Genomic DNA, 14,533 nt, shown 5'->3' with positions numbered 1-14,533 from the left:
CTGCATCCCTGTCACCTGGGCTGGGAACACAGCTCCCCCTGCACACCGTGGGAGCACACAAGACCTTTTCTTCTGATTGCACTCCATTGCCCTATTACAGATTTCTTCTTCAGATAGAGCAAACTAATTTTGAGAGTGTCCTGGTGTGGAAAATATTCCAACAGTGCTCAGGAGACAGAGCATCTCAAAGAAGCTGATGTCTGACTTCATCTTGTATACAGGCTTTCTGGGTCCATTTTTAGCTATCTGCACAGCAGCAGAGGTTCTCAAGTCCAGCATCCAGCAAGGAAAAAGCATCCAGCCAGTGGTGAAACTGTGCTTAAGCCATTGGACCAGCATGACAAAATGAATATGTTGCAGCCTTAGTTCTGTGGGGCTTTTTAACTCTTGATTTAACAACTTTTACCTTTTCTAATTTTTCTATTTGGAGTGTGTATAATTTTATGAAGTATACTTTGTATCAGAAAATCATCCCCATGATTCTGAAATATCATCTTTCACTGTCTTAGTACATAGTGATTCTTAAGTGCTAAAAAATACTTAACAATAAATACTTACTGTTTTCAAAATATCAGTGTGGAATTATTCAGGTTGTAAAAGCCCTCTGAGATCATCCAGTCCACCCAGCACTGGCAAGTTCACTGCTAAACTGTGTGCCCAGGTGCCACAGCCACATGTCTTTCTTAATACTTCCAGGGGCACAGTCCAGCCATTTAGATTGAGAGCTTACAGAAATCTACTACTTTCAACTTCATAATCATTGTTTATGAAATGATCTGAATGACTGATGATCTGTTAAATATCCAATATCACAAGTACTTAATGTATCTTGAAGGTTATCTCTTTTTGGATACAGTGCATGCTTACTGTTTTTGTAACTGCACACATCAGAAGTCTAACATGAGAAGTGTGTCAAATGTCACATTTACTCCAGATACAACAAAAGATTGATTGAAACTGAGCCTTGGATTCCTGTCATCCAAGATACAAAGCTGTTCCAGCATCATAACTTGAAAGAACCAAATTTGAGCAGGGTGACCAATGAAAGGTTTTGATGAAAGCTGAGGTACAGACTGGCAAGTGAGCTGGAGGGGTCAGAGAGAAGCTGCAGTAACCCTGTCCCAACATGTGTATTTTTAGATGTGATATAATTCTTCCAGCTTTTTGAAGAGAAAAAGCAAGAGCATGTATCTGAAGAGAACAGTAAAGCAGGTAGAGCTTGAGATCTTTATCAGCCTCTTAACTGACATTTTATAGACCCAGAGGAATATCAGTAGGCAAGAGAGGATGCCAAGGCCAAATGTAGGTCACCTAGTGGATCATGGAACTACAGAACAACAGAACAAGTGTCCATCCTTCTCTGGAGCTGTTTTATTCTTCTGAATCAGCAGTTTACTCTGAAAGGTTTCCAGGAGTAAAACTCTTTTCTTTGCATTGTGATTTTTTTCAACAGCAGGTAAGAGGAGAGTGACAGTTTTCATACCTGCATTGTGAGCTGTGAATGTTCCCCAAGCAGTGCGTCCCCTCCAGCAGAGACCACCTGTAGCCATGCCAGAGGGGAACTGGAGCTGTTCCCTTGGACAGCTCAATTTCTCCAGTCCCAGTCATCCCTAGAGTGTTTCAAATGTCAGATTTTACTCCAGTGGAAGTTAGTTTTATGCCTTAGACTACTTAACCTCAAATAGGGAAAAAGCGCACTAAGTAATTAAAAAAAACCAACCAGAAAATAATAAATGTGTGTTAAGTGAAGAATTACTTGTGCATAATTCTTTCCTTTACACTGTCATGGAGATAGGAAATATTCATATGAACTGTGCCATGGTCCTTCTGCAGCAAGGTCCTGTCCTGCAGCCAGAGCAGCAGAATTCCTGTGCCAAGCCCATCTCTGCTGCACAAGTGGTGGGGTAGCAATTGCAGCCCACACCAGGGCAGGGCTTGTGACAGCTCTCACAGGCTGCTTTTTATGTGAATACACTGATGCTTACAGCATGCCTTCTTGTTGTGTGAATATGTGGGTTAATGTTTCTTCTTCCACTAATAGTGCTAATTTTCTTTTTGCCTGTCAGTGGGGAGAACTCATCTGTTCTGCACTATGGCCATGCTGGAGCCCCAAATGATAGGACCATTGAAGATGGAGACTTATGGTAAGTAAAGGGTTAGAGTTTGTTTAATGTTTTTGTTTTGCTACTGCTGTTTCCATACAGGAATTGTGTGCACTCTTAGGAAAAGGATGACTGCATACTGATAAAAAGTCTGAATCTTTAAAATAGAAGGTAGCTTTGCATGCCAGATAATTCTGGTTTCTTCCAAAGGTCCTGTACACCTGCATCTCCAGTTGAAAGGGAGAAGGAGATACTGTTTCAAACACTTCTGGGCCAGAGGCACTTAGAATTTAGTTTAAGGAGTGGCTGTATTCTAAGTACAAGAGCAGTTGCAAAATTCCTCATTTGAGTTTGCTCTTGGGCCTCAGATCTGAACCTCAGCTCCAAACCTGGTGGTGGGGGTGGAGGATCAGAAGAGTGCTGGCTACTTTTAGAGAATTGCATTAAATTGCAGAATGGATTAGATCTTACAAATGCCTATGTGCACACTGACACCCCAACAAGAAGTTAGAGATTAGAATGTGTGAAGAGATCAAACTCAGTTCAGGTCAGGGAAGGGTGCTTCTAGTTCTGTGTCGTGTCAAAAACTTCTATAAAGATCTACTTAGAGTTTAGTGATGTGTAATACAGCTGCAAATACCATAAAGCTTTCTCTGTGTGCACTGCATGTCCACACACTGTATCACTGCAGGTAAAAGCAGAGTGAATGGAAGCACCAAACACATTCCCATAAATTGAAAGACAGACCTGTTTGTGTGATGTGGAATATATCAGATCATGACTTTGGTGCTTCACCTCCAGAGACATGGGTCAGAAAGCCTTTGTTTATAAAAATGCAAAACTAGTTTTGGAGAAGTTAATCACTGATGTTCAGTGGAGGGATTGTTCTGGATTACCCTTGTAGCCTGTGCAGGAAGAGTGTAGGTATGTATTTTCACAGTGGAATGTAAATGTATGAAGAAAAGCAAATTAGTATTATCATCGATAAGCTCAAAACCTATTATGGAAAACAAATTGAATCTCAGAATTTAAAAAATATGCCTTGTTGGCCAAAGTTGGCACATCTTCATCTGCTGCACAGTGAATTTATGGAATTACAGATAGATAATTTCTTTATAATATTGTAAGAACTTTTTTAAGAGCTTCTTGTGCAATAGTTAATATATTATCTCATCTGTGGTTAATAGCTTACTAAACCCATCAAATGCTAAAGTTAATTTACTGCAGAGCTATAGTTTTTATTTATGATTATGTTATGTTTGAGTAGATAATAAGCTATGAGCATATTTTGTTCAGGAAGGACATACCAATATAAAAGTGCATCAGCTGTGTCATTAATTAAATATTAAAAAGAAGGTGTGTAGCATACAGGAAATCTCAGCATATGTTACTGAGAGAAGATATGCCACCATGCATTATGATACCCTATATTAAAAACTACGGTCTTTAAACAGTGAGGGAAACCTCAGGGTGAAGGATATGTGTAGGAATCTTCCACTTACAGTCTCCAAGGACAGTTTTGTGGATGGCTTCTTAAACCCCAAGAGCTCATACAAGACTTTGCAAACCCTTATTTTCTGCAGTACTGGAAAAATCTTTACAATATGTTTGGGTTTTATCAAGCTCAGGTATCTCAGTGTCAGGAAACCATAACCTACCAAACATACATCGATCACTTCAGCATTTCAAAGCTGCTGAGCAGCCTCAGCAAAGAGAGCAGGGTCTACCAGAGGTTGGAATAAGCTGGGGCTGAAGCGGTGGCACTGTGCTCCTGCTGAGAAGGTGTTTGCAGGTGCAGGGGGTGTCAGCAAAAGCTGTCCCTGCTGCTCCAGCCACTGCCCTGCCTCTCCCACAGGCTGGTACTCACTGAGCACACTCTGCTCCACACTGGCTTCTTAGCATTTATTTTATTCTTAAGGGAGAATTTAAAAAAAAAACAAACATAAGAAAAAGTGATTTAATTTCTGTAAAGACAATTTAAAAACACACCAGTTTTCCACAGTTTAAAATAGTGTTTGAGGAAAAGTCTTGAGGTGTAGCATGCATGAGCAGCCTACAAATTCTGCCACTACTCGAGTGGTTTCACTGTGTGACTTTACAAATGTCTGATTTGGGTGTAGGAGGGGGGGTGTGTGTGTGCATACAGAGGAGACATTAAAATGACAGTGTGCTGATTTGTCTGTGTCTATTAGCATTTGTATATTGGCTTTCAATTAAGCTTTTTAATAGCTATGGGGAGCCCTCTGTTGGATAGTCTTAGGAAGCCCTGAACATGGGGAAAAAATAGACTTTATTTTTGGTGAAAAAGAGGTAAGAGCATTTTATGGGTTATTTCTGTTTCTGCCAGCGTTTTGGCATAACATTAATTTAACTATTCATAGAGTTGTATGTTATAGAATTGAGAGACTGGGTATTTGGTATGATTTTTAATAAATTATTCAGTAGAATTTAATGTCTTTTTCTTAACATTACTTAGTGGGTATGAATAGTGTTCATGGGTTTTGCAGAAATGTGCTGCTCAGTTTTTCTATGTACAAAGCAGTGCAGTGCAGTAAATATCATAAATAAGTCAACTAAGCACCTGAATATTAGAAAAAATACATTTGGAAGACTGAGGCTTTGCTTCTGTGAAATGCTTGAGTGCCTGCATTGTTTGCTCTTTTAAAAGTACAAGCAATAAGGATTTAGTTGTATCAAAAGAAGATCATGGGCCAAAATATTTGTGCTGTTGCATTTTTATATCTTTTTATAAGGCTGTTATTCTGACTTCTTCATCAAAAGCTGTGGCAGGTTTAGAAAAGCCTGCCTTTATGCTGTTCTTTTTTTTTTGAATTAACCTATATCAAGTGGGTTTATTGCATCTGTAAGAAACTGGTATGGAATTGCATCTCTGATGGTGCATCATAATCCACCTTTTTTATAGGCACAGCTTCTGGTCTAAAAGATCTCAGTGCAAAACAAAGGACTATCGAGGGAATTTCTGACACTTCTTGTTAATACCCACTGTCTTGCTAAGCAGGGCTATTCTTTTCAATCTGTTAAATATTGAAATAGCTATCTAACACAAAGCACTGTGATTGACAGAGAAAGAAATCAGTATTTTTAGGGAAGTTTAGGTATTCAGGATACAGATATTTAACTGGTATGGATACTAAAAGGAAATATTCCAATAGCAGCAAGTCAGTGTTTTGTATAAATGTTTCCTGTACTATAGCATTCTGTGCTGAACATTGAAATTATCAATTGGCTCCAAACCAAACACCTTCCCTAAGCAGGTATCTGTTGTCTTTGTGGTTGGAAAAGTCATCCAGATAATCAGGAGTCACCAGTGTAGTCACTTTATTAACTTTAAATAAAATCTTCTACTTGGAATGTTGCAAATCACAGCTTGCAGTGATGATGTATGGGGCTGTTCACAAATACTGATTTTCTTCTGTCATCTTCAAACTCTGACAGTTTGGATTGGAGCTGAGCCCTGGACTGAGGAGGTTCACTGCATCCTCTCCAGGTGTTGCATTACTATTTGGATGCCAAGACCTCTTCTGTTCCTGAGGCTGTAACTGTGTTTGGTAGTAGGGAAAGTGGAGTCAGAAGCTAAAGTACTTGTTGTAGTTTGCAATCTCTTGCCTTGCACACAAAAGACTTTCAGCTTTTTGGAAAACCAAAAGCCTTTCAAAGTTTGGTGAGGAGTAGAATGAAATGAAAAGCTGCTACTCAAGGAGACAATAACCCAAATAAATGGAAGGAGCAGAGATCTGAGTCCTTTAGGTGCAAATCAAGAGCAAATGTGCAGCTGGGACTGCTGCTCATCGAATGGCAGCCCCCACATGGCTCATTCTCCTGGGCAAGTGTCTCATGAGCAGTTTTGCTTTTGTTTACACTGCAGAAAGATACTGGTTCAATGCTTAGAGGGCCCTTGTGGGAGGTGGAAACTCTGGTTTCAACTCTCCTAAATGGATCTCTGACTTTGGCTGGCAGTTTTGACTTGGCCCTGGGAAACAGCGTCCAGAACGAGTTCAGTAAGAGCCAGTGTGCTTCTATGAACAGTGATGTCCCAACAAATCAGCATCTGCCATCTGGAAAATGAAAGCTTCCATAAAAATAATGGAAGCAAATTGCCTTGGGTTCTCCTTTCTGCCTGCTGCCCTTGTGGGCAGTGCTGCAGTGTGGAGTCACACCGTGGCTGTGGAGAGAGCCAAAGGGACACTGAACACCAAAGCCATGTGCAGCAGAGGAAGCCTGGGACAGGGAAAATGGCTCTGCTCACCTTTGTGGTCTGCTGGATTCTTCTAGAAACCATCAGAGATGGGAACCTGAAGTGTATATTTTGTGTTTTGATTTGAGAAGCTTTTTGAGTAAAATTGTATTTGATCTGCAGCCTGACTTTGTGGGTCCCTGGCATTGCCACGTGCCAGATGTGTGGCAGGAGTTGATTGTTCTGTTGCAGTTGATCAGCAGGCCTCCTGCGATGTTTGGCAAATAGAAAATGCTGCTGTGATCTTAAAATAAAGGTTGATTCTTCATCATGAGGCTTACACTTAAATAATAGAAATGTAAGAAAATCAGCCTGACCCCAGATGTAACTGAAATGGATACAGATATTACCTGAGGTGTTTTTCTGCAGGTAACATGAGTTGCAGGTCTTGGTATTTTTATGACATCTGACAAATTTACCTCAGTGAAAATTCAGTACTTTGTAAACAACTCTCATTGGCAGGTTCACTGCCTCCAAGCACTTAATGATATTTTTGGGGGTTAGTAGGTCCATTTTGGCTTTGCAAAATAATGAAAATAATTGTCTATTCTGCTGGAAAAAAAGGGGCATTTTTAACATTCTGAAATATCCTCCTAAGTTATAGTGTTAATGAACAGCAGGGTCTGTTCCACACCCCGAGGAACACAGACACTCGCCTGGGCAGGGCCTGCTGCAGCACTGGCAGCTGGAAAGGGACACTGGTCCTCACTGGAGCCAGGGCCAGAGTGGAATTTATTAACAGGGCTTGTGTGAAAGCATAAATAAGGGGAGTACAGCCAGCATCAACTGCTTGGGAAGTGCAGCAGACCTAAGAGAGAATCCATTAACCTTGTATTCACAGTGGGACTATCTATTATTTATAAAATAAAACCAGCTTTTAGAAGTTTAAATAGAAGCAGGTTGGATCATTGGATGGTGTCTTTCATTTTATTTGACTGTTTCTTGTAACACTCACATAATTGCTTATTGATTACTTGTTTCATTGAAATAATTTCTTGATTTCAATGACAGCATTGGGCAGAGTTACAGTATCATTGGTGACTCAGAGTGTCTCCCACTGCTGTTCCCATGATGTGCCACCACTGCTGTGGATGACAGTGAAAGAAGTTTTACCTGGAAATAGTTTTATCGTGTTCAGGTACCAGAAAGCTTTGTTAGTGTCACAAAACCAAACACATCTGTCATAAAAGTATAATCTTAGCATAATGTTAAATGATTTAAAAGTGTCTTGGCTATTTCAACAAGCATGGGTATTTGCTGAGTCAGATGATAGAGCTGGGGATGTGGAAAACTGTCTAGTATTGCAAAAAGCCTATATCTGATTAGTTTAACTCTGAGGCATATTTTTGTTTCTGCTTCTTTCTTTAATATCCCAGTGCAAATTTAGATCATCAGAATAATGCTGACAGCAGGGGGCACTAAAATAAGAGCTGTGGAAAGAAGTGAATTTTGCCCAAGTTTTCCTATTGGTAATGTCCTTTACTTGCCAGAGCAAACAGTCAGCAGCCTTCTGGGAGCACTGCCTTTATATGCATATGTTCTGCTCAAGTTGTCAAACTTGGGTTTGTTTCCTTCCATTTGGCACTTGTACGTAGCTTTTGGTGTTTTCTTTTTATTATTACCTGTGGTGCTCTCAAAAGATCCTCCTAGCACCTCTCCTATTGTCATTTCAGAAGCTTTGTTCATCACAGGGAGTTTTTCCTGGCTGCAAGTACAGGTAGTTGTGAAAGGTTGTTCTGGATGAAGCAGAGGGATGATGTTGAATGTTTGGGGCTTTTTATTTTTGATGACTGAAAAGTGACAGTTTTCAGGCTCCCTGGAGTGGCTGGTCACCCCAAGGTGAGTGAAGAAGGAGGGTTAGGTTGGATATCAGGGAAAAGTTTTTCCCCCAGAGGTGCTGGCACTGCCCAGGCTCCCCAGGGAATGGTCCCAGCCCTGAGGCTGCCAGAGCTCCAGGAGCCTTTGGGCAGCACTGCCAGGGTGATCCTTTTGGGTCCCTTCCAACTCAGCCTATTCTGTGATTCTGTGAAGAATGTCACAAAAGAAAGTTGCTTCTTGGAAGAGCTAGCCAGATTCAGTTGTTCATGGCTAAGCCTTCTATTAGCTAAAATAAAAGATGCTTTGCTGATTTGAATTCTTTGATCTCAAAGCATAATATAAAGTTTTCTAGAATCAAAATATTTGTCAGTTCATGTATAATCTATGTGTATTTATATTTTATATATGCAGACACTATGCTTGTGCAGTACACATACTGCATTGAAATGATATTTGCATATTTTTTGTAATATTATAGAGTTTTGTTTGTAGGAAATGCACTATTCTTATCTTTGGAGGAATGAGTAAGTGTAAGACTTTCTGTGAGTACTGAGTGGCTGTCATTTTTTTCAGGAAAATATTGGAAAATTTTCAGTAAGTCAAGAAAAAATTTACATGAGTTTGAAAAAGGTATTCCAGAAAAGATGATCAAAGTTTTCTGCATCTGTTTTCCAATCTCCTTTTTGGAATTCTCAGTTTTTTATCGAGTTTTACGATATCAACCTAGAACCAAAATTCATTTGTCCAGGTGGGGGCAATGTTGCATTTAAAAAAGCAGGAACTGACCCTCTTTTTCCATCAGATAGTAGAAGTCCTTCCTTTTCAAACCCAAGTCCTTCAGTGTCTGCTGTTATAACCATCTATCCTACAGTACAAAATATTGTATTTATTACTTCTTGAAAGCACTGCTTGTAAGATCTCAGGATGTTAATGTGTCAGATGTAAATACTCAACTATTTTATGTGGGTAAGACTAGTATTTTCATTTGGCCTTGTGCACTTTTATGCATTTTGAAGTTCAGTGCTGTAATAATATGCAAAAATTATGGTTAGCTTTCAGTCTGCAGTTTTGAAACAGCTTGTTGGTAGTAATGGTTTTGTTTCTAATAATAATACAAAGTACATTGCTCCTGCTTACTGGTTGATTGCAAAATTAACTGGCTATCCATTTCTGAAATAATTCCTTTGGCTTGATTCCTCACGTTTGATTAATATTTACTGTTTTCATCAAGTGTAAGTATTTTTCATTTTGTTGTACCAATGGACTATATTAATTTTATGCTAATTCAGAAAAATTGAATTTGATTAAAAATAGAGAAATGTATTTGCTAGAATTAACAATAATTTTGCTGTAATTGAATGTGTTCTGTTTGTACTGGTTAATTCAGGCTGTGAGGTTGCTTGCTGTCAGAAATGTGTAAGCCTTTATACAAAGCCCAGATCACTAAGTATTAGTAGTGTGTTTGCTGTAACAAATTTTAGCTTTCCTTTAAGTGCTTTATTATGGTCTTCCTTGTAATATTTGCTGTCTCTAATGTATGTGAAATGTCTTTTTAATTGTCAACTGTGAGTTTTATCTGTCATAGTTTTAGCGTAGCATTTCCAGCATATTCTGAAAAAAACCTGGCTGCTGTTGGACTTGTAATCTACTTTTTGTGGTGGTCTTTAACACAAATACACATTAAGTGTGATAGAAGATGGATATTGCTTGTGTTGGGTAGGATTCAGTAGCAAAATCTTTCTCAGTGGTGTGGGGAACACAACTGGATTGGTCAAAATGCAATTTTAGTGAGAGTCTGCCTGGCTTTTAAACCACTTTATGGCTCAGAGGGAAGGTACAGTTAGCCCCCAACACAACTTCTGTGTGCTCTTCCTGAACCAGATGTAATTCCCAGTCCTTGGATTCGGGTCAGCCCTAGATCTTCTCTTGTGTGTGTGCAGAAACTCTTTTGTTACCCCGTGGCAGAGGCACAGTCTGGCAGAGCCTCAGGAGGAGCTGCTGTGGTGCTGAGCCCACTGAGGAGTTGAGGGCTGTACTTCCACTTCAGGTGCTGCCATGAACAGTGGGTGTTCCTCTCACATAGGAAAGAAATGTCCTTACAGGCAAAACAACATGCTTGGCTGGGGAATAGGCAGCCTCCTCTTTGGAAATACTCATTGCTACCTTCACTACTGTGCTCTTGGCTTGAACTTTTGGATATGTCTATGGAAATGCTAGCAGCTGTCTTCTCAGGGGTTTTTAATTCAGCTTCTGTATTCTAAAACTCCTGTCTGTTTTGTTCCATTTGAGAACTGGTAATTTGCAGGTTGCTTGAACAATCAATGAAAAAAACACAGGCTGTCAAAAAAACTTCAGTGAACCTGTGCCATTGGACACTGGCCCAGTTTTCATCATGGAAAAACATTGGAGGTGTTAGCCTTTTACTTTCATGGACACATGTGTGTGAGCATGCACATACACACATGGAAGAGAACTTGGCAGTATTTACAGTAAAACCATTAAATAAACTCTGACCCTTCAGCTGTTCAGATGCTCTCTGAGGTTGTTTGTCAAGGCTGGGCAGCACAGGTCAGAGTGTCCAGAAACAGCTGCTGGAAGGCAAAGCAGGCTTTTAGTTCTGAATGTCAGCACCCAAGAATCGTGGCCTGTATTGGAAGTATCAAACTTCCACAATTCACTTTCAGTACCTTCCACTTCTCAGTAGGATCTGGAAATGGACTGGTTTAGTCAGCTGCAGAAGTTTAGTAACTTATAAAGGGAGCTGTGCTGTTCTTACCTGTGCAGGTGAGACACTCTCTGGTGAGGAGCCAGTGAGGTTTGCTGTTGTGGTGTTGATTGGGAAGTAGTCAGCTGCCAATACAGGTTTCTCCCTGAATGCACCCCTCTCTTCCCTGCAGCTCTGACTTCTTTGCTCCTTGTTTGAGCAAGTCAGCTGCAGCCATGAGTGCCCCAGATACTGCCTTTCCAATGGGGAGGCTCCTAAAGGATGGAAACCAGCCAAAACTTGGGGTTTGCTGCCATCTCTGCTGACTTTTCAGCAAGCTGTACCTGCTGAAGAGAATACTCTGCTGAAGAGAGTAAGTTGAGAGACTTACTAAACATGCCTGTTAAAAATGAATAATAATTAGGGTAGTAAAGACAGAAAAAATAAATCATCCATTCAGCAAAAAGACAAGTCAGATAGGTAACCCTTTCATCAGAACTTCCCCTGAGCCTGCTCCTGGTCTCTGGCACACTGTCAGCATGGATCTGGCTGAGGTTTTCAGCTGCCTTCTGCATCTTGTGGAGCCCTCATTGCTGCCACCTCCTTCCCCCAACCCAGCAGCAGTGGCATGGTGTTCCCAGTACTTGTTATTCCTGTGCAGCACCTCTGAATCAGAAACATCCCTCTGCTTTAGCTGAAACCCTGAGAATTTCACCTGGGGGCAAATTTATCTATGAACAAGCCAATCACAAGATTTTTTTGTCTCTTTGCTCTGGGCAAACTTAACCTTTTAAAGAAGGCATTAATGCAAACTGCATGGGGGTAGAAGAAGGCTTATATTTGACGTGGAAATTGATTGTTTTAGCGTAGAAGCTTAAGGATCTTGTCATAGATTTCTTCAAGAGATAAATGCTGTAAGCAAGGGACTCCTTCTTAGCCTGAGTATGAAAATAGCAATCTTCCTAGTATGTGTGGGTGTTTGCTGAACCAGCTCTTACATGCAGCTCATTTGGTAGATTCAGTGAGATTTAGATTTCATATCCTATGGGAGGAATGGATCTGAAGGTCTGCTTGGCACAAATTATTGTAAGAGAGGACACTCCCACACACAGTTGTTTTTTTCTCAGCATCAGGGCTGAAGCAGCAGAGCAGGAGCACAGCTCCCTGCCAGGGTACAGCACCCACCCCCTCCACACTGCTGGTGTGATTCTGTGAGCCTGTGTTTGTGATAGTGAGGGGAAACCCTGAGCAGTGCAGGCACCAACACCTGCTGAAGCTTTTGTGTTTGGTTGCTTTCTTTTCCTTTTCCTTTTTTAATCCGGCCAGCTCCAACTTTTGTGCATTCTTGCTACAGCCACTGAAGTCTCTGTAGTTGGAATTGTAGAGATAGAGGCAGGCAATCCTCTCTCCTTCAAAATTCAGTGTAGACAGAGATATTTATTTTTGTCACACTTTCTGTCTGAGCAGAGCTTGTCATCTTCTGTGACAAAAGTTTGAGGCAAGCCTCCCATTATCTTTAAGATAGTTTGGGGAAGCCTGTGAAGTGAGACAGTGGTACAAGATGATAAAAAAGCCGTAGAGAAGGTAGTCAACATGAAAAGACACAATTGAGGAGAAACAACGGGAGTGGGACCACATGGTTACCTGACTTGCAGCTGGGTGAGAGTAGTCATGCAGCTCTACCTGCATTTACCTGTGTGGCTACAGCCTCTTCTTTTGAACAGGAGGCTTAAACAAAAGCTTGATTTCTTGTGAATACCCAGAATCAAATTTCCTGCACAAAAATTATTCTCTAACACGTTTTTAAGTGCTCTTCAGCATCTCCATGGGTGCTAATGGCAAAAACCTGGCTTTAAACCAGTGAGCCAAGCGTGGATTTGAGAGCCAGTACAAGTTCCTTGTCTGCCATATCAGATGGAAGCTGTACTGAGGCTTCTCTTAAAAAACCCCTTCCTGATCATGGTAGGACTGTACACTACACTGTCCCAATTCTCTCTTGGGGTTTGTGATGTTATCTTACCCAGTGTTGCTTTTTTTAATTGATAACTCTTGGCTAGTCAAGATGCAAGTGTATGAAAAAGTATTTGTCACTTATCTCTCTGTTTTCTTCCTTGTGATATCATTTACAATATTTCATTCTTGTGGTCTCCTATTAAACCACCCTATTTCCAAATCAGTTGGCCTGTTGCCAAAACATATCTCATAGAAATGCTGATACCTAGTTCCCTTAAGCTTGAAATTGCCCTAGAAGTGTTTAACCAAACAAACAGTTGGATTTTGTGAGTGTGTGAATACTTAAGGATTTAATTGCTGCATGAAGTGCACTCTGTGAACTCGGAGCAGAATATGCTGAGATCACACAGATAAATCTCCAGCTGGGGATGACTTGCTTTTATGGCAATAAGAGGAAGACAAGACTCTTTGTACCTGAATTCCTGCTGTCCTAAGACTGGCTGGCACCAGTTCATCTGTGTGGCTGCTCATAGGTGTGTTGCTTAATAATGGCTCAAATCCCTAAAACCTCAGTAAATGTTGCTGAGTAAAGTGCTTCAGTATTCACACCTGTTTAACCTGAGGTGTGAGGAGGGCACGGTAAGATAGGGCAATATCAGTTTTCTAATTGCTAGTCTTGCAATCCCACCCAGGGGAAGGGAAGGTTTTGTCCTCAGAATAGACTCTGGGGAGGACGTGGGTTGCAGGCAGGTGATGCTCAGGATGACACGGTGTCAGGGTGCATTGCACAAGGACATCCACCTGCACTCACCCCACTCATCGCTCTGCCACATTAACAACTGCACACAAGTAATTATTTTATAACTATCATGAGGAGATCCACTTCTGAGTGCACAGATCAAGCAGATCTGTGGAGCAGGAAGGTGACAGCTTTATGTGTTAGCTCGTGGGAGTAGATGTAGGCTTCCCAAAAAATGCCTGCGAGAGCTTGTCTTTGGGTTGGGTTGGTGGTTGGATCATAACAATTCATACACATGGCTCAGATATCCCAAATAAAGTATTGCTTCCCATTGTGATATTGGCCATAATTTGCTTCATTGCCTGGCAGTTTCAAATTATTTGACAATAAAAGTGTCAGCAAGCCTATAAAAGTAAAACACATGCTTAAAGGAAGATGATGCTTTATTTTTAAAAAATGCTATACAGTGATTTTATGAAGAAAAGAACTGTGACTCTTTATAGTCCAGTGTTCAAATCTGAAGTGTTACGCAAAGTGTTTCATGGTGCTTCACAGTCAAAGGTTAAGAAAGCTAAAATCAATATCAAAATGCTTGGCTTGGAAGCAAAAAACATAACTATAAATCTGCATTTTGTGGTGCCAATATTCTGTGAAAGTAACACAGCCATGTCTTACTCATCCATTTCATTTCAGAGGGACAGGAGGGGAAAGGAGCTTTTGTGCATCACGTCGTGTTTCAGTTCCAGCATTGACTTACAAACCTGTACTCACTTTAAAATTGACAGGACTTGAAATGGTCGCTCCAAACTTCCCTCCTGGGTTCCTGCCTGGGGAGCAGAGCCCCAGCTGGGTTGTACATGGGAGAACCGCTGCAGGGACTTGCTGGGAAGGGCTGGGGAGCTCTGTCAGGAGGGACAAGTCCAGCCAAGCCTTTCTGCAAGGCTGTGCCATGTCACACACGT

The 14,533-nt window shown here is 40.9% G+C and overlaps 1 protein-coding gene across 2 annotated transcripts in view; it reads left to right on the top strand.

The window, feature by feature from the left end:
- PEPD (peptidase D) overlaps window positions 1–14,533 on the top strand; it is a 137,136-nt gene that overhangs the window by 81,642 nt on the left and 40,961 nt on the right. For both annotated transcript variants that reach the window (XM_088062250.1, XM_005530118.3), the window contains one exon: window positions 2,067–2,144. In XM_088062250.1, coding sequence (XP_087918376.1) covers window positions 2,067–2,144 — 78 coding nt within the window. The remainder of the gene's footprint in view (window positions 1–2,066; window positions 2,145–14,533) is intronic.

Source organism: Pseudopodoces humilis, chromosome 14, assembly GCF_049639895.1.
Source record: "Pseudopodoces humilis isolate 2021_Gansu_Grassland_sample_001 chromosome 14, ASM4963989v1, whole genome shotgun sequence".
Lineage (NCBI taxonomy): Eukaryota > Metazoa > Chordata > Aves > Passeriformes > Paridae > Pseudopodoces > Pseudopodoces humilis.
This window is presented reverse-complemented; position numbering and strand designations above follow the sequence as displayed.